The sequence below is a fragment of the Danio rerio genome, chromosome 20 (assembly GCF_052040795.2).
Source record: "Danio rerio strain M-AB ecotype USA chromosome 20, GRCz13ab, whole genome shotgun sequence".
Taxonomy (NCBI): Eukaryota; Metazoa; Chordata; class Actinopteri; order Cypriniformes; family Danionidae; genus Danio; species Danio rerio.
In genome coordinates, this window is record NC_141040.1 from 57,494,377 (window position 1) to 57,512,500 (window position 18,124).

At 38.3% G+C, this 18,124-nt stretch overlaps 1 protein-coding gene and 1 long non-coding RNA gene across 9 annotated transcripts in view; both read right to left on the reverse strand.

The window, feature by feature from the left end:
* LOC147832365 (uncharacterized) overlaps nt 1-18,124 on the reverse strand; it is a 73,625-nt gene that overhangs the window by 55,064 nt on the left and 437 nt on the right. For 2 of the 8 annotated variants that reach the window (XR_015518984.1, XR_015518981.1), the window contains exons 2-3: nt 16,228-16,355; nt 4,568-4,709 (exon numbers count right to left, since the gene is read on the reverse strand). The exons of 2 other annotated variants lie outside the window; for them this stretch is intronic. Coding sequence is in view for 1 of the 6 variants with exons in the window: in XM_087298999.1 (XP_087155125.1) it covers nt 16,228-16,320 (93 nt within the window). In the remaining 5 variants the exon portion in view is untranslated. Of the gene's footprint in view, nt 1-4,567; nt 4,710-16,227; nt 16,356-18,124 lie in introns of those variants that run through there. 4 more of the 8 variants (XR_015518985.1, XR_015518980.1, XR_015518983.1 and 1 more) reach the window with 2 other exon arrangements.
* On the reverse strand, nt 7,925-11,573 carry LOC101885535 (uncharacterized). Its single transcript, XR_015519002.1, has 6 exons — nt 11,457-11,573; nt 10,764-10,801; nt 10,462-10,536; nt 10,002-10,168; nt 9,506-9,691; nt 7,925-9,117 (listed from the first exon to the last, which is right to left on the reverse strand). It is a non-coding gene; the product is annotated as an uncharacterized LOC101885535 (long non-coding RNA).

Consider the following 18,124-nt stretch of genomic DNA (forward strand, 5'->3'; position numbering starts at 1 on the left):
TATTAGCAACCTCCTGCTCTCCCCTGTGAAGCAAATACGAAAGTAACTGAAATTGCAATTTATGGAAGTTCTGCTAGTTCTGGTCCCATATGGAGCAAATTTCTATTGATCCCACTGTTCAAGCACCAGTCTATGGGCTTAACTGGGTTAATTAGGTTAAAGTAAATATGCAAGTCATTGTATAACAGTGGTTTGTTCTGTAGACAGTCAAAAAATAAATAAATACTGTTTATGGGGCCTATGCACCTAATTTGACTTTAAATTTAGGTTAAATCTGGAAACAAACTTCTATTTTACTAAAAAAAAGTGTCTTCTGAACACAGACGATGCCAATAAGTGCACCAGATCTGCAGTTTCAGACTGTTGAATAATTTTTTTCCACATTGACTGATTGGTGTGATTATGCATTCACAATGGTATGAGCCATTAAAGGGGTGGTGAAATGTAGATTTATATTATCCATTATTTTAATTATTAATGTTATTATTTAAGATGCAGACCCTGTGTCACCGGATGTCAAGGGAGCGAAGACAAGCGGTTGGATCCAAATGCAATTTTTAATGAAAAAGATTATTTGTGCAGGCAAAAACAAACGAGGTCAAAAAACAAGAACTCGGGTATCATGAAGGGAATTAAAATATGCAAAAACAAAGCGATGATCAAAGTACAAAAAGTTACAAAACAATCATCAAAACATAACTAGAAAAACTATAAACAGGACGACACTCACTAAAACCTTACAGGACACACATAGATTCCGCCTTGACTGGTGTGTGCAATGTGTATAAATAGTCCAAACAATTGATGATGACGATATTCAGCTGTGTGTGATTAATGGTGACTGGTTTGTGCAAAGGCATGCTGGGATATGTAGTTCATGAATGAGATGTGTAGTATGCCAGCGATCTTTCAGGAACAGATTGCTGGTTATGTGACACCCTGACCCCGAAACCCATGAATACAAGTAATCTCATATCCTGATAACAACATATACAGTTGGAACCAGAAGTTTACATACACTTTATAAAAAGGCACAGAACCCTTTAAATAGAAGTCAGATGTTAATGTGACTAAACTTTTTCTCTTTTAGGTAAGTTAGGATTTTCAAATTTGTTATGCTTAATATCACAATAATGAAAGAGATATTTTTTGAGTCAAGTTAGCACACAATAAGGTTATTCTGCCTCTGGAAAAGCTCAGATGATGGTGTCGAGGTTTTGGACGTTTCTGATTGGCTAATTGACAACATTTGAGTTAATGTGAGGCACAACTGTAGAATAGTATTGAAGGAAAAGCTCAAACACACTGCTTCCTTGTGTGACAACATGGGGAAATCAACAACAAAGCCAGATTCCAATGTGCTAAATGACACTGGGAAAAAGACTCATGTTTGGAGACATGTCCTGTGCTCTGATGGAGCAACTGTTTGGGCATAATGAGCAGTGTTACATTTGAAGGACAAAGGGGAAAGCGCACAAGCCTAGGAACACCATCCCAACTGTGAAGTATGGGGGCGGCAGCATCATGTTGTGAGGCTGTTTTGCGGCAGAAGGGACTGGTCCACTTCACAGCATAGATGGCATCATGAAGAAAGAACATTATGGAGAAATACTGAAGCAACATCTCAAGACATCAGCCAGGAAAATACAACTTGGCCACAAATGGCTCTTCCAAACAGACCATGACCCTAAGCACACTGCCAAATGAGTTCAAATGTGCTTTGAGGACAGCAGAGTGAATGTTCTGGAGTGGCCATCACAAAGCCCTGATCTCAATCCTATAGAAAATGTGTGGACAGAGTTGAAAAAGCTTGTGTGAGCAAGACAGCCTAAAAATCTGACTCAGTTACAGCAATTCTGTGAGGAGGAATGGGCCAAAATTTCTGCAAACTATTGTGAGAAGCGTGTGGAAGGAGACCCAAAACATTTGACCAAAGTTACACAGTTTAAAAGCAAAGCTAAAAAATACCAAGGAAATGTGTGTAAACTTCTGACTGTCTAGAAATTATTAAAATAAAATAAAATTCTCTCATTATTCTGGCATTTAGCAAATGTAAATCATTTGGATAATCCTAACGGACCTAAAATAGTAAACGTTTAGTTTGATTTACCATCAGACATTTATTAAAAATGGTTACGTTCCTTTTTTTAAGTGCATATGTAAATTTCTGGTCTTTTTATATCACCATATGGTATCGTTTCTATAAATTCAATCAATTATAAAGGGTTAACTATAATTTGGGTAAAGTTAGGGTAATTAGGCAGGTCATCGTATAACAGTGGTTTGTTCTGGAGACAATCCAAAACTAATTTTGCTTAAGGGGGCTAATAATATTGACCTTAAAATGGCTTTAAAACTGCTTTTATTCTGGCCGAAATAAAACAAATAACGCTTTGTGCAATAGAAAAAATATTATAGGAAATACTGTGAAAAACTCCTCAATCTGTACATGTGTTTAGAACAAAGGCAGTATTTTAAATCGATATGTCAGAGTGTCTGCATCATTAGTGTCTCCTCTAGTGCCGTTAAGCAGAAATATCAGCTCATCTGGTGCGTCTCATTGAGAAAGATCTTCAGCAGGTGTTTGTGTTTTTCGTCCCTCGAGTACTCCAGATTATCTCTGATTCTAGTCAAAGCTAAACCTTCGATGACGCTCGTAAAACACGCTATCAAAACCGTCTCAAGGTGACGAGCTGCAAAACTCTGATATCTCACGCAGAGATGCTCATCAAGATCTCAAAAAGAAAGACTTAAATGCTTGAATCTACTCGCAGTATCAGATATTGCATTAAACATTTATAACCAAACTCTGCACAGATCAAATTTATGAATTTAATTATTAATAGATTAATAAAAAATGCTGGGTTCCACACGATTCCTTTAAGTTGTCCCAACACAAATCGCTTGAATTAACTTACAATTCAAGTAGATTGAACATATAACAACTAAGTTTTCCCCCAAAAGTTTTTTGCTGTTCATTTATTCATTTCTTTTCGGCTTAGTCTCTTTATTAATCAGGGGTCACCACAGAGGAATGAACAGCCAACTTATTCAGCACATGTTTTACACAGCGGATGCCCTTCCAGCTGCAACCCATCACTAGAAAACACCCATACACACTCATACACTACGGCCAGTTTAGTTCATTAATTCCCCTATAGCGCATGTGTTTGGACTGTGGGGGAAACTGGAGCACCCAGAGGAAACCCACGCCAATACAAGGAGAACATGCAAACTCCACAAAGGCTTTTAATTCATATAGAAAAATAACAAATAAAATAAGTAGGAAGTTGAACTGCATGTCAACATCAAGGGAAATGTAATAGAGAAAGACTAAGGGAACAGTCTAGATAGTAGCAAAGAATTCTGGCCCAGATTTGGCATAAAGCTGTCATTCATCCGGCACTGGCATACAGCATGTGGGCCAAACATGGCCCGGGTTTGGCAGGGGTGGCATTGTCTTTAAGGCGGCACACAAGATTTTGCCCAGATTTTAAAAATTGATATGTGGGCCGCGTGAGTTTGGCCAGACATGACCCACATTAAAAATACATTCAAATAGGTTTTTAGTAAAGAAAAAAATTCTAACAATCAGGTCACTTTGAGAAAAAGCGTGCCCATAGTGTGCCTAAAGCGCAATGCTTTATGGCAGGGGTCACCAATCTCGGTCCTGGAGGTCCGGTGTCCCTGCAGGGTTTAGCTCCAACTTGCCTAAACACACCTCCCTGGGTGTTTCAAGTATACAGTACCTATAAGACCTTGATTAGCTTGTTCAGCTGTGTTTGATTAGGGTTGAAGCAAAAATCTGAAGGACACCGGCCCTCAAGGAACAAGTTTGGTGACCCCTGCTTTATGGGGTTATCAATTTCATTGCAATCGTGACACACCAACCTATCTGACCCAGTTATGAGTTATTAACTTGGCTGAGACTTGGCCCAGATATGGTCCATGTTTGGCCCTTTTCTGGAAGCCAGATTTGGTCCAGTCATGTACCGTAATTCACTGCGGCATGTGGGCCAAGCAAAACCTGATTGTGTGGGCCAGATCTGGGCCAGAGAAATTTTGCTATGTGGGCGGTCTAGAAAATAATAGTCAAGATTTGAAAAACTTAAGTAAACACATTATAAAAACTTTTAACTTGTATGTTTTAGTCATACTTATTTACATATATTTATGACCGTTTACCCAATTTACTGTGCAAATAATATGTAGTGATGTATAAAATTTACCTCAATGTTTAGCTAAGTCCATATTTTACCCAATTTGGGTTTCAATAACCCAGCATTTCTTAGAGTGTATTTATATGTATTTATTAGTTAAATAATTGGAGTAGAGAATATTAAAGGTCCCGAATATTAAATAGAGAATATTAAAGGTCTCGTGAAGTGATTTGAAATATGCATTTTTATTCAACACAGGCTCATTCTGAAAACATAGTCCTATGTACGTTTCTGGAGACCGCAAAATATGTAGCCAGAAGCACGTATGGCTGCATTTTATTTTTTAAGCGAGCACTAGGGGGTGGTATGATGCCGTTCCTTTTCGCACTTACCAGCTGACTGCTTACCTACGTGTTGACGACGTTCCCGCTGCAACCAGTTTGTCCAGTTAGTTCGTCACGTACGTCGGCGGACTTGAGATGCAGAGAGGAGTTGACCACGACGCTGGTAAAGAACGGTTCCAGAAAGCAGGTAAAACAAAAACAGTATCTAAAAAATAAAATAAACAAGTAAATAACAGGGTGAGAACAAGGTAAAATCTAAAAACATGGTAAAAATCAGACGTGTGCTTTTCTTTTTCTGAATTGCTTTAAAAAAATCGTTGGCTGGGTTTAGGGAAGTGGGTGGGCGGGTCAATTGATAAAATTGGTTGGGGTTAGGGAAGGGGGAGGGTGGCTAAGTCGATTGGTTGGTCGGTCAGTCTGTCAACAACGGCCTCTGGTGGGTTTATGCGAGAACAACAGGCAAGGGGGAGGGTGGGTCAGTCGATTGGTCGGTCAGTCAGTCAGTAAGTCAAACAGTCAGTCAACAGTGGCCTCTGATGCGTTTATGCGAGAACAGCAGGCGTGAATCGCACTCGCAAGAGAAATTTAAGATATGAAAAAAACATACACAGCAGCCTCGCATGGATTCGCAAAAACAAAAACTGCAAAAATACGTACTCGGGATGTATTTCGCGGCCTCCAGAAACATATATAGAGACACATTTACAGAATGAGCCTGGGTTGTTTTTATTGGATGTTTGATGTAATCTCAACTGAAACACGAAGAGAGGGTGGACCATGTAGCTCCTCCCCTTTAAAAAAAAACAGCCAATAGGCTTTTGTTTTATCAGTGCTCTGCCAGTGAGAGTGGTTGAGCTCAAGCGCACCAAATGAAAAGAGTCTTGAAGGGGGCGGGGCATGTCAGATACTAGGGAGCATTTGATTGGTCAGAAGATTTGATGAGAAACTGAAGAGGTGACGTGAATAAAACGTTGATTCATTTAGGAGAAAGTGACAAACTGCAACCTTTACATGTTTATATCAGGCTTATATCTTCTAAACGTGAATTTTGTCACTGTTTTGGTGTGCACGAGATCATAGATATCCTAAAAACTAACAACACTGATGATAACTTTATTTTCATGGGACCTTTAAATAGAATTCAATTTCTCTGTATTGGTTAAACTAAATTGTCCGTAGTGGATGAATGTGGATGGAAGTGTATGGGTGTTTCCCAGCCATGGGTTGCAGGTGGAAGGGCATCTGCTGTATATAACATATACTTGAAAAGTTGGCAGTTCATTCCGCTGTGGCGACCCCATATCATCAAAGGGACTAAGCCAAAAAAGAAAATGAATGAATGAATGAATGAATGAATGAATGAAATTGATCATTTTGGAGTGATAATTATTAATAATGTACGAGAACATATAAATGCAAAAAAAAAGTTTTATAAAAAAAACATCTGGGACAATACTTCAACAGTACATCTTTAGCAGGCCACACTTTCGGATCTGACAGACAAATCCTTCAGGATGTTTCAGGATGACAGCATGTGTTATTTTAGTGCAGGAAAAATGGGATAGGGAAGAAAAGTAAGAGAAGGAAATGGAAACGGACAGACAGAGAACGGGTGACTTTGAGCAGTTTTTGATTTAAGAATTTACTCAAAGAACAGCATTTTTTTCAGTCTGCTCTACTGTATTCATCAACATTTCTAATTATTTATTTTATTTTATGCAGATGCCCTCCTCTACAAAATGATTTCAATCAGTCTAAAATAATGAATGGGTGATGTGGTGGCGCAGTAGGTAGTGCTGTCGCCTCACAGCAAGAAGGTTGCTGGTTTGAGCCTTTGGCTGGATCAGTTGATGTTTCTGTGTGGAGTTTGCATGTTCTCCCTGTGTTCGTGTGGGTTTCCTCCGGGTTCTCCGGTTTCCCCCCCAGTCCAAACACATGTGGTACAGGTTAATTGGGTAGGCTAAATTGTCCATAGTATATGTATGTGTGCAAGTGAGTGTGTATGGGTGTTTCCCAGAGATGGGTTGCGGCTGGAAGGGCATCCATTGCGTAAAACATATGCTGGATAAGTTAACGGGTAATTCCGCTGTGGCGACCCCAGATTAATAAAGGGACTAGGCTGAAAAGAAAATGAATGAATGAATAAATGAATTAATGAATGAATGAATGCATGTACTGCAATAATCTTATGTCACAATGAAAAACAAAACTACTTTGCTAACCCCACTGGCAGACTAATTTGCTTGCTTAAAGAAATAAATCACTTTTACATTATTTTTAAAAACAAGACGATATGTTGCACTTGTCTAAAATATGCTTCTTGTTTAAAGAGTTTTTAGATATTTGCACTTGAAACAATACAAAAAACTCTTAAGTAAGAAAAGCATTTCTTGCGCTGTAGTTCTTTTTTCTGCAATGTGAAAGTTTTGGAGAAAGGTGGCATACAATACAGATATAAATTATATTCATTCATTTTCTTTTCGGCTTAGTCCCTTTATTAATCAGGGATCGCAACATCAGCGGAATGAACTACCAACTTATCTAGCACATTTCACACAGCGGATGCCCTTCCAGCAGCAACCCATCCCTGGGAAACACCCACACACTCATTCCCACACATACACTACAGACAATTTTTAGCCTACCCAATTCACCTGTACCGCATGTCTCTGGACTTTTTGGGGAAACTGGAGCGCCCGGAAGAAACCCCCACCAACATGGAGAGAACATGCAGACTCCACACAGAAATGCCAACTGAGCCAGCGGAGGCTCAAACCAGTGACCTAAATGCAGTGAGGTGATCATGCTACCCGCTGCGCCACCGTGATGCCTTCCTCCGGTATACGTTTGTTTTTTTAAAAGTGTTTCTTCAACTATTTCATTTGCAACAGTGCAGTGGCTTTACTTTAGATCCACAGAAAAGAAAGATCTCCAAAGATTACATTTTAGGCAGTAAAGAAATCTGTCTGCCTGAAACTAATGAAGACAGAAGTCAATGATTTAACTGAATTATGCAGCCTGACATGTTCCAAAATATTATAAATGTTTCTTAAATTGAAATATATTGTGTTTAAATGGAGAAAAAAGTTGTTTTTTTTACCCAGACATTCAAAATAACTTTAAAAATTTTTATCCAACACTGTCAGAAAAAATGTGCAAAATTTGTACCTTTTGGGGTACAATGGCTTGTCACTGGGGCAGTACCCTCAAGGGTACACCTGTTGTACCCTTTCACATGGGTACATATTTGTACCCTAGCAGTATGTACCTTCATGGGTCAAATATGTACCTCTGCTGACTAATTTGTACCTTACTTGGGCTATGGTACAATAATGTACCTTTAAAAAAGGTACAATTTCTCCTCCATAGGGATGAATTTTGTACCCTTTTATTTCAGATTTGTACTCCATACACAATAAATTTCATTTATCACATTTATTAAACATATTAAATATCAACATTTTTACAGGATGAATGTTTAAACATTACATCATTTTAAAAGACATTAAAATGTAACATTTTATCACAAACACACATTGAAAGATTCAAAACAATTACATTGTCACCTTTTTAGAAGATGAAAGTTCACACTATCACAAAGTCATACCAGATGCATAAACTTAAAAAATAGCTGCTTAAACATTTTAAAACATTTTATGAAACAGCAAAAAAACTTAATATTATTTTTTTTACATCAGTGCATCCCATTTCACTGAGCATTTTTACCAATGTAACAAAGTAATTTTTCTAAAACAACAGTAGACCTAATAAAGTACATTTTTGCTAGTGCACTGCATTCTACATTTTCTAAAAGCATCAAAAATCTCAAAGCAATCTTTTTCCATACAGTACATTGAAACATGTCACTTAAAGTATACCCTTAATCATTTTAGATCTCAAAAACACTTTTGATCAAAGTTTTACACATTTGATTTGAAATTTCTAAACATTCTTAAACAGTTTATCAGCAGAGTATGTTTCAAGAGCCTGAAAGTCCGTCTGTCTTGGTTTATAACACCCCATTCAAAGTCAAACTCTTACTGTATTTGCATGGAAATATGAATCATTAAGAAAGAAAAAAATCATTATTTCATTAAGAAAGTGTTATTTCTTCTCCATTAGCGGTCTCACATGCACACGATAACAGTTCAATTTGAACACCTGAATGTGTCAATCTCATCAAGGATGTTGGGCGGAGAAAATTCTTAGCATTGTTTCATCTTGTGCTTCTCAGATGATTTGGGCAATGTTATTGAAATGTCTATAGCTGCTAGTCTTAAATTACTGATGCACAGACTCGAAACGCATGCACCAAAGTAAATGCAAAGATCCAAGCATTGCTGTTTGATGCAGACCCAGCAATACAAGTTCTCTCGGACAGCTGCACTGATTTTTCTTGTAATTTTGGATCTCCATCTTCACACCGTTGCTGATGTTCAAATTTAACTTGTTGTTCCATCTTGGGGAGTTGCTGATGTTCATCCTTTGCATTCTTTATGTAGAATGGATAAGCCAAGTTGAAAACACAGTGAACAGCGAAGGATGTAATAATGCCTTTAAAACGGACTTTCAGCCATCTGTAAAGTTGGGTATGGAGCATCATCATCATCCCACTGTGAAAAGAAAAAGTAAAGGACATCAATAAACAATGTAAAATCTGTCAGAACTGCATAACATCTATCAGAGTATTACAAAGTGTTTAACCAACAGTACCCAAACCTCTCCCAGTGTAATTACTGTAAGCAATCATCTTCCTCTTTAAGAATATGGGGGAGCAGAATTAGAGCTGCACGAAAGTCTGAATCTATTGCAAAATAAAATCATCCATCCATTTATTTTATTTTCGGCTTAGTCCCTTTATTAATCTGGGATCGCCACAGCGGAATGAACCGCCAACATATCCAGCATGCGTTTTACACAGTGGATGCCCTTCTAGCTGCAACCCATCACTGGAAAACACCCATACACACTTATTCACACACTATGGCCAAATTAGCTTACCCAATTCATCTGTACTGCATGTCTTTGGACTTGTCGAGGAAACCGGAGCACCCGGAGGAAACCCACGCCAACATGGGGACAACATGCAAACTCCACACAGAAATGCCAACTGACCCAGCCGAGTCTCAAACCAGCAACCTTCTTGATGTGAGGCGATCATGCTACCCACTGCGCCACTGTGACACCCTAAAATAAAATAAAGACAAATAATGAAGTACTCTTAAATAATTTAATAATATAAAAGACCTGTTTTTAAAATAAAGAAAAAATTATTGGAATGTTTAGCAAATGCTGAATAAAAGATTTTGATGTATTTTTATGAATTACATTTTTTAAAGAAAAACATTAAGGAATGTTCTGTATATAAAGGGTTTGTATATAAGGCCCATGAGTATGAACTTGCTAAATGCAGCTTGAAAAGGCACTTAATGATCACATCCAAGAAAAAAGGGTTTGATCTAGCAAAATTATTATTACGTAAGTTTTATGTTAATACCTGTTAGATCATCTGCAAACTTCTATTCTCTTGCTTTTTTGTAGACTTTGGCCAGTGGAGATGCTTTTTTTCTTAATCAAGCTCAGGCACCTTTAGCACAAGCTGTCCTTGAAGCTCTGACTTGGTTGAAGATGGTAGATGAATGCATTCAGTCAGGTTCACCATGACTATAATAAATAAAAAGGAAATTAGTGATTCACTTTAACTAAAAACATTATCTAATATTCTTTGTTGCCATTTCCCTTTAGTTATCATTGTACAAATAGTTGTAAGCTTGAATGCACATATGTTCACCACAAAGCTTGAAAATTAAAATATTTTTACAATAGTCATAACATTTATAATAGTCATTAGATCCTACACTTTGGCTATTACTGACATTAAACTTTTCATTTAAACTGAGAACTGATTTAAAATGTGATCTCACTGACAAGGGTGTTTTTAATAAAGGGTCACACACCTTATTTCACTGGATACGCAGGACATTCGCATTACTCTCAAAAGATGATGCATCCTCACCAATTGCAGCAATCACCTATTGGATCAAATATAAGTGCAAAATAATGACAATCATAAAAATTCAAATATAACTTTAACACTTCACCAAACAGTTTCATAGAAAAAGGGAGATTAAATTTAAGACTGCACAATGAATTCCTGGGAAAAAAGTATACACACACACACATACATAATATATATATATATATATATATATATATATATATATATTATTAACAAACAGATGAAATACAAAATACTTACGTTATTACACTCTACTGCTTCCTCGTCCACTTCATTTTCTGAAAGAAAAAGAATTATGATCGGTGTGAACTTGAGGTTAACAGCAAAAAAAAAAAAAAAAAAGCTTTAAATTAGCAACTTAAAGGTTTGATAAATGACCCGCACCTCGATCTGACACGACAGATGATTATGACTCTCTTGGACATGCATTTATAACGTTAATTAAATATGTACCGTTGCAAAATACAACTGCTATAAATGAACGTGGGTCGAGATATGCATAAACTAACGTTAAAGTTATTTTGTTTCAGACATGAAGGCATTCACTTCACTCCTTTCCGAAATAAACATGAACGTTAGCATGAATGTTAGCTTCCCAACACTTTAAGGAAATTTTGAGTTTATAAATAACGTATGCAATAAAGACTTAACCACATTATCCAAACAAAACTAACTTAAATGTGTTTGAACTGTTTCTTTGGACGTTTCACCGCTGTTTTGCCAGTGTCTCGAGCTCTGTCTCATGGCCAGGTTATGTAAAAAATCATATTTTAATTTCTGGTCAACCTTAAAATACAAAAGGGTCCCCTCACGCGGCAGGTAACTCGACGGTAACGTTAATCTTAACTACATACACAAGGCAAAGTAACGTCAAATATGAATTGAATATGACCCAACGGATATTTACAATACGTTATTTAACATTAAACTTACCTGCAAATGTCTGTGCTTCGTCTTCACGAGCGTATTCCAGCTTCTTTGCGTCCTTCAGGTCCATCCTCCATCGACGCCGAGAAGAGCGTCAGAACAACAGTGCAACAGCTGGAGATTAACCGTCGCACGTAATCAGCTGGCATTATGAATGCACGGCGCGGGCAAAAATCCTATTGGACAACACGAATTCTAATTTGCTGGCTGCTAATGCTAAGTGAAAGTCAATGGACAATACCCCGCTGTGCAGACCCGCAAGTTTAAAAAAATATCATCTAATGTTTCACAAAATGTAGTTTTAAGAGTATTTCAGGCGAGAATGTAGTTGTTTTAAACTCGAATCGGCAGTTTATTTAAAAAGACAGCGCTTCTTTGACAATGTGCTTCAGTGAAAGCGGACTCTGTCAGCGGGAGCTTTATGATTCTCTCCCCCGCCGACAGCACCTTTTACTTCGGCCAGTCAATCTCGCATCTGCCGCTGGATTCAATCTCCCTCTTGTAGTTAAAACACGATATTTAATACATTTTGTGTATATCTAACGGCCAGTTTTTGGTCTTTTAAATCTATTATTTGTTCTCAGCTGTATTATTTTGGCAGTATTATTCTGTTACGTTTTAAAATTGTTTTATTAATTTATTTATTAATGCTACAAGGTTGCACTCTGTCTTTGTTTACCAAGCTGGTTACCTTTAATTCCTATTGTATTCATCTACTTTATAGTTGTATGTCCATTCTAGTAGTTTATTAAATCTGATAATCAAAGAAAGGTCTGTGTATAATTAGCCATTTCACTTTACATTTAGGGGGATTTATGTTAACATTTTCTTAAATCAAAAATACTAATTTATAATATTTATAAGGCCATGTTTTATATAATTAAATAATTTAATTTATAATGTACAGTTTTTTTGTGTGCATTTCTTTCAAATAACCAACAACTCATGACATAAATTAAGGACCATTTCATACACGTTGACTTGCTCCTTTTTCACACAAGTGATTGTACCTTTCTTTGGGCCTTAAATGGCCCAAACATGGACCCTTTGCCAGTTGGGAACATATTTGTACCTTTTTTACCCTTAAATGGTACATATAAGTATCTTAGGGTGCTACTTTGAACCATTGAGGGTACAACTTCACCATTTGTACCCCAAGTGTTCACAAATGTACCCCAACCGTACCCTTTTTTCTGACAGTGAAGGAAACCACAGTAAACCTTGAAACCGGTTATCGTCCCATGCCCAGTGAGAACCCCTGCCCTAGATCCTAGTGAGGGAGCACACAGGTTTAGGGGATTCGAGTGTGAAGAGAAAGACGCTTCCCAGAAGGCTGCGGTGCTGCCAATACAAACCCCGTCTGACCGGCGGCGCCACACCGATTCCCCAGACAACTTATCTCTGCCTCAGTGATAATGCTGTCAGAAAAACAGCAGGAGACAGCAGAGGAACTGGTTAAAGCCTGGGCTGCTCATGTTAGATGCGTCTCTGTGGGACAATAACACACTTGTGTGTTTATCTTATTTTCTCATCCATTCAAGCACTGATTGAACGTCTTTATATCTGTCTGACTGTATTTGCTGCCAAACAGTTGGGGATGCACTGATATGGAATTTTTGGTTGATACCAATAACTCTCCATTTGGAGGCTGATATTATTATTATTATTATTATTATTATTATTAGGGCTGCACGATATTGGAAAAGTCTGCCATTGCGATGTTTTGTTTTGCTGCGATATATAAAGTATATTGCAATAAGAATTAAGCTCTTATCAGATGATTTGAACAGCTCTTTTTGGAAATACTGCATTGATTTAGATCGACTGGGATGATCAAGTTTTTTTCTATGCACTGCATCTGCATAAAAGATAATAAATTACAAGCATATATAAACATGACAAAGCAACAAAACTTCAATATACAGTCCTTTACTTTTTTTTTTCTGAGGAGTCCTCCAGTATTTACTTATAGAAATTGAACAATCAAACATAAAGTAACACGAGGGTCACCATTGTATACATTCATTTCTAATAATGTCTTTATCCTTTAATCTTTATTGAATAAACTAGCTGTCACCTCAAAGTAAGAAGGTCGCTGGTTCGAGCCTCTGCTGGGTCAGTTGGCATTTCTGTGTGGAGTTTGCATGTTCTCCCCGCGTTTGCATAGGTTTCCTCCGGGCGCTCCGGTTTCCCTCACAAGTCCAAAGACATGCGGTACAGGTGAATTGGGTAAGTAAAATTGTCCGTAGTGTATGAGTGTAAATGAGAGGGTATGAATGTTTAATAGTGATGGGTTGCGGCAGGAAGGGCATCCGCTGCGTAAAACATGTGCTGGATTAGTTGGCGGTTCATTCTGCTGTGGTGACCCCTGATTTATAAAGGGGCTAAGCCGAAAAGAAAATGAATGAATGAACTAATCCTGCAATGTGACTGTTATGGATGCATACATTGAGATGTTGATGCTCATATAGTATACTGTTCAGCCCTAATTATTATTAATATTATAACTAGCCCCACATGGAATGCTTGAAGATTTATACAGTCCCTCAGTGAGCGTATTTACTTACTTGTGTAAATATTTTGGAGGCTCTGATCAGGATTTTTGCAGCCGATACGAAGTACCGATTGATCGACCGATACAGAGTACTGAATCTGATGCATCAAGCTTTATAAAGCACATTTTCCCTCTAAGGGTATGAGTACCTGAGAGAAGATCTCGCCTTACCTGAGAGATTAATGAAGGATGCTGCATATTAGGGATGCAACAATACAGTTAGCCCACGGTTCAATACACACTTCTTGGTTTTCAGTTCGGTTCTCATGGCTTGACACGTGTTTATCTATTTATTCTATAGACAGTAGGAACAGTAAGGGGTTAAGGAGAAAAAAATAAAAATGATTTATTGCAATACTCATTTTGTTTTACTTAAAAGCCCAGAAAAGTACACTGGTTTCTAGTGTATTGTATATAAAAACATGAACAGTGAAATCTGACAGCTGCTGGTAGCCCATGTACAAACTGAGGAACACATAAAATCCTGCCCTTTGTAAATAAACACACATGTGAAGCTAATAAAGCTGAATTGGCCATTAGAAATAAACATATTTGTACTTCAGTAAACATAAATAAACCATCTTCATTATCTCGCTGCTGGAAAAATGCCAGACTGTAGTCTGTAACGCGGATCGAGTGCTTTTATAAGATGACAAAAGCCCACATTAGAGGTCTGCATTCCCGCGGGCGCTGCGGGACCTGACCAGATTTCTACGGCACGGGTATAAATTTCCAAATAAATCACAGGAGCGGTCGGTAACGGGTTTAATTTGGGACGGGAACGGGCTGTCTAGCAATATCGCTCCTGACTCCTGAGTGAGCACACGTATGTATGTGTGTAAATGAAATAGCGCGATGCTGTGTTTAGCTTGTTTGTTGCAGTGTGTGTGTGTATGTATGCGCGCGCGCGAATGAGAGATATATGTGTACGCGCGAATGAGAGATATATGTATATGTGTGTGTGTGTGTGTGTGTGTGTGTGTGTGTGTGTGTGTGTGTGTTTGCGCGCGTGCAAATGAGAGATAGAGAGCTTTGCCTGTGTTTGTGCTTGGTGCTTATGAGTGTGTGTTAGAGGGCGCGTGCGAATGAGTGAGAGAAAGCTTTGTCTGTGTGTGTGCTTGGTGCTGTGCGTGTGTGTGTTTATACAGACAGCTTGTTATAGGCTGTCTGGACTGTATAACTGGGTGATTTTTGGTTTTGTTCTCCCCCCGTTCTTTAGCGGGATCGGGCGCGGCGGATAGAAAACGGGGCGGGTCGGGCAGCGGGACGTCAAGTGCTTAATATAAGCGGGAGCGGTCGGGTTCGGGCTAAAACCTGGCGGGTGCGGGCGGGACCGGGATTCAAAATTTAGTCCCGCGCAGATCTCTAGCCCACATCTCCAATCACCGAAAACGGCTGCAAATCTTCAGCAATAAACACGCGCACTGCCTTTCTTATTTAATGTGTCTCTCGGAGCCAGTTGGGTTTGTTTGCTGGAAGGTTCAGCGAGGGATTTTTGCTGTTTGGAGGACTTTATTACCTTCTCTGCTCTCCTGCCGTCAGACAGTGGTATTGCTGGGTGATGCGCTGCAGATGTGCAGTCATGGTTATATGCAGGGCCGGAGTGGGACTCCTTTTCAGCCCTGGAGTTTCAAGCCTCAGACCTGCCCACCTCAGTTCACGACTGACTATATTAAAATAAGGTTAATTTCCAAATCAGTTTCTAATGACACTATCACGTCTTTTTTTGAGAAAACAGCTGCTTTAGAACTTCAAATGTTCAACAACCCTAACAGTATTATATGTCTTAACAATAAATATGAAAAAAATAAATCACTTTGACGAGGATCGAACCCGTGTCAGCGACGTCGTAACCTAACATGCTAACCACTGGAACACAACCTATACATGGATTTGTGACTCATCTGGCTCTTTAACCTGCAGGCTGCATCTTGCTCACGAAGCTGCGAGAAAATAGATAAAAAGAGCAGAGCTGCGGTAAAATAATGAATAAGAAGGCTGTGGTCAAGTAAATAAATAAATAAATTAAAAAATGTGACTGCTGAGAGCAACAGATTCTGGAGCTAGGGAAACCGGCCCTTGCGGCCAAAAAACAGACTGGCCCACCGGGAATTCTCCCGGTCCTCCCGATTAGCCAATCTGGGCCTGGTTATACATGTAAAGCAATGCTTGCACACACTTATTTTTTGTTCACCGTTTTTCTATTATTGGCATTATACTTACCGGCAAAACCGAAATGTCCTCAAACCGCAGATTTGAAGACGTCGGCGCTTTTTCGTACTGTTGCCTCAGCCTCACTTCACCGCCGCTTCCCATGTTAAAGTGTGGAATGTTGGTCAAGCGCCCCCTAACTTTAGAGCATAGTGATTTGATATTTAGTCGCGGGGAGGAGTTTCCTCATCTCAGCTCATGGATTTACAGGCACACACAGTCAATTCGGGGAGATTTAAAATGCACATAAATTATTTAAACGCAAAACCGAGAAAAACGCAATTCTCAAGTACGTATTGAACCGTGGAGGTTATACCGCACATTAGGCTCACCTTCAGATTACATTTTGCCAAAATTGCCAAATCTTTGCCTTAAATGACCCATATATGAATTTGAATCTTTGTCCACCTTTGCCATTGTACAGGTGGGCCACTTCAGGCTCACTTTCATTTTGTCTGGGACGAAGGAAGACCACCAGTGCTGCATAACTGCCTAAAGTGGCCCACATTCATATGCTGACTAAAAGTTGCAATGCATCTACATGCCAATTAATTCTCATTTGAGTAGTAGACTGTCTGCTTAACATCTGCTGGTTCTGCTCCTTCAACAGATTTAACTGACTATAAGAAACTTTGCAAGTACATGTCGACGAACACTAACCCTAACCCCAACCTAACAATATGCTTATAATCTAATGAGAATTAAATTTTTTGTAAATTTTTGTAAATTCAACAAAATGCATTTAACTTAAGGGAGCATCAAAATAAAGTGATACCCTCAAATGATTATATATTAGGCTACACAACTATTTTATGTACCTTAAAAACTTGTTATACCCATGAACACACCTTTGCCAGGTCAAAACTCAGCTGAACTGCATTTAAACAAGGACAAACAGACACGCACTGTTAACAAACACCGACATCTACAGGATCTACACAGCATTACATGGTCACAGTCTAAATGAGATACCGCTGCGGATGCTCACATCAATATAGCTTCATTTTTAAAGAAACTGTACAACAATAATTAATATTTGAAGAGTTCAGATGCCTCTATATGCCGTCTGAAATGAGAGTTTTTCTCAGCCTCCTATATTTATGTTCAGTTATTTCACTTGAAAGGCAAAGAGAAGAACTTATCCGTCACTATAAATGTAAAATTAGCGAGCCAACACACAAGAGTTGGAGAAAAATGCTAGATTTAGAAGAACATGTCAAATGGCTTTTAGAGGTTTTTGCATTTAAACTCTTCATTTATTTCACTTCCAGCCATAGCCATATCTTTTCTAGAAACAACCATACAAATGACTATTTTTTTTACATTACTGTGAAAGATAGTTTAGGGATAGGGTACAGTAAGTGTACACATTAATAAAACCTATCTTAGTGGGTGATTTAATAAATAAAAGGCGTGTGTTGGCACAAGGCCACAGGCCGAGTGCCTTAGTGCCCCCAACAGTGCCGATATACAGCCATATGGCACTGCTACTCGTGTGATATTGCGTGTATACAACAGTTTGACGGCATAATTGTGTATATAAAAACAAAATCAAACATGGAGAGTTTCAAAAACCATTTTGTATGAGGAACTACTTTCTTACGCGTTGGATTCAAATCATAAGCTGACAGTTGAACAGTTGAGCAAGCATCTTTTAAACTTTAGATCTGTAGTGTCTGCTTTCTGCTGGCTGTATGTGGGCGGAGTAATACACAAAGGGTAAAGAGGCTGTATGGGTGCTGATATTACTTAAATATATCACGGCTATCAGCCAATCAGATTCAAGAACCAGACAGAAATGTTGTATAAATAAATGTTATCGTGTATATATATATATATATATATATATCTCCAATCTGTAGTTATTAAATGTTATCTTTAAACATAATTTGAAACAGATTTTAGTAAA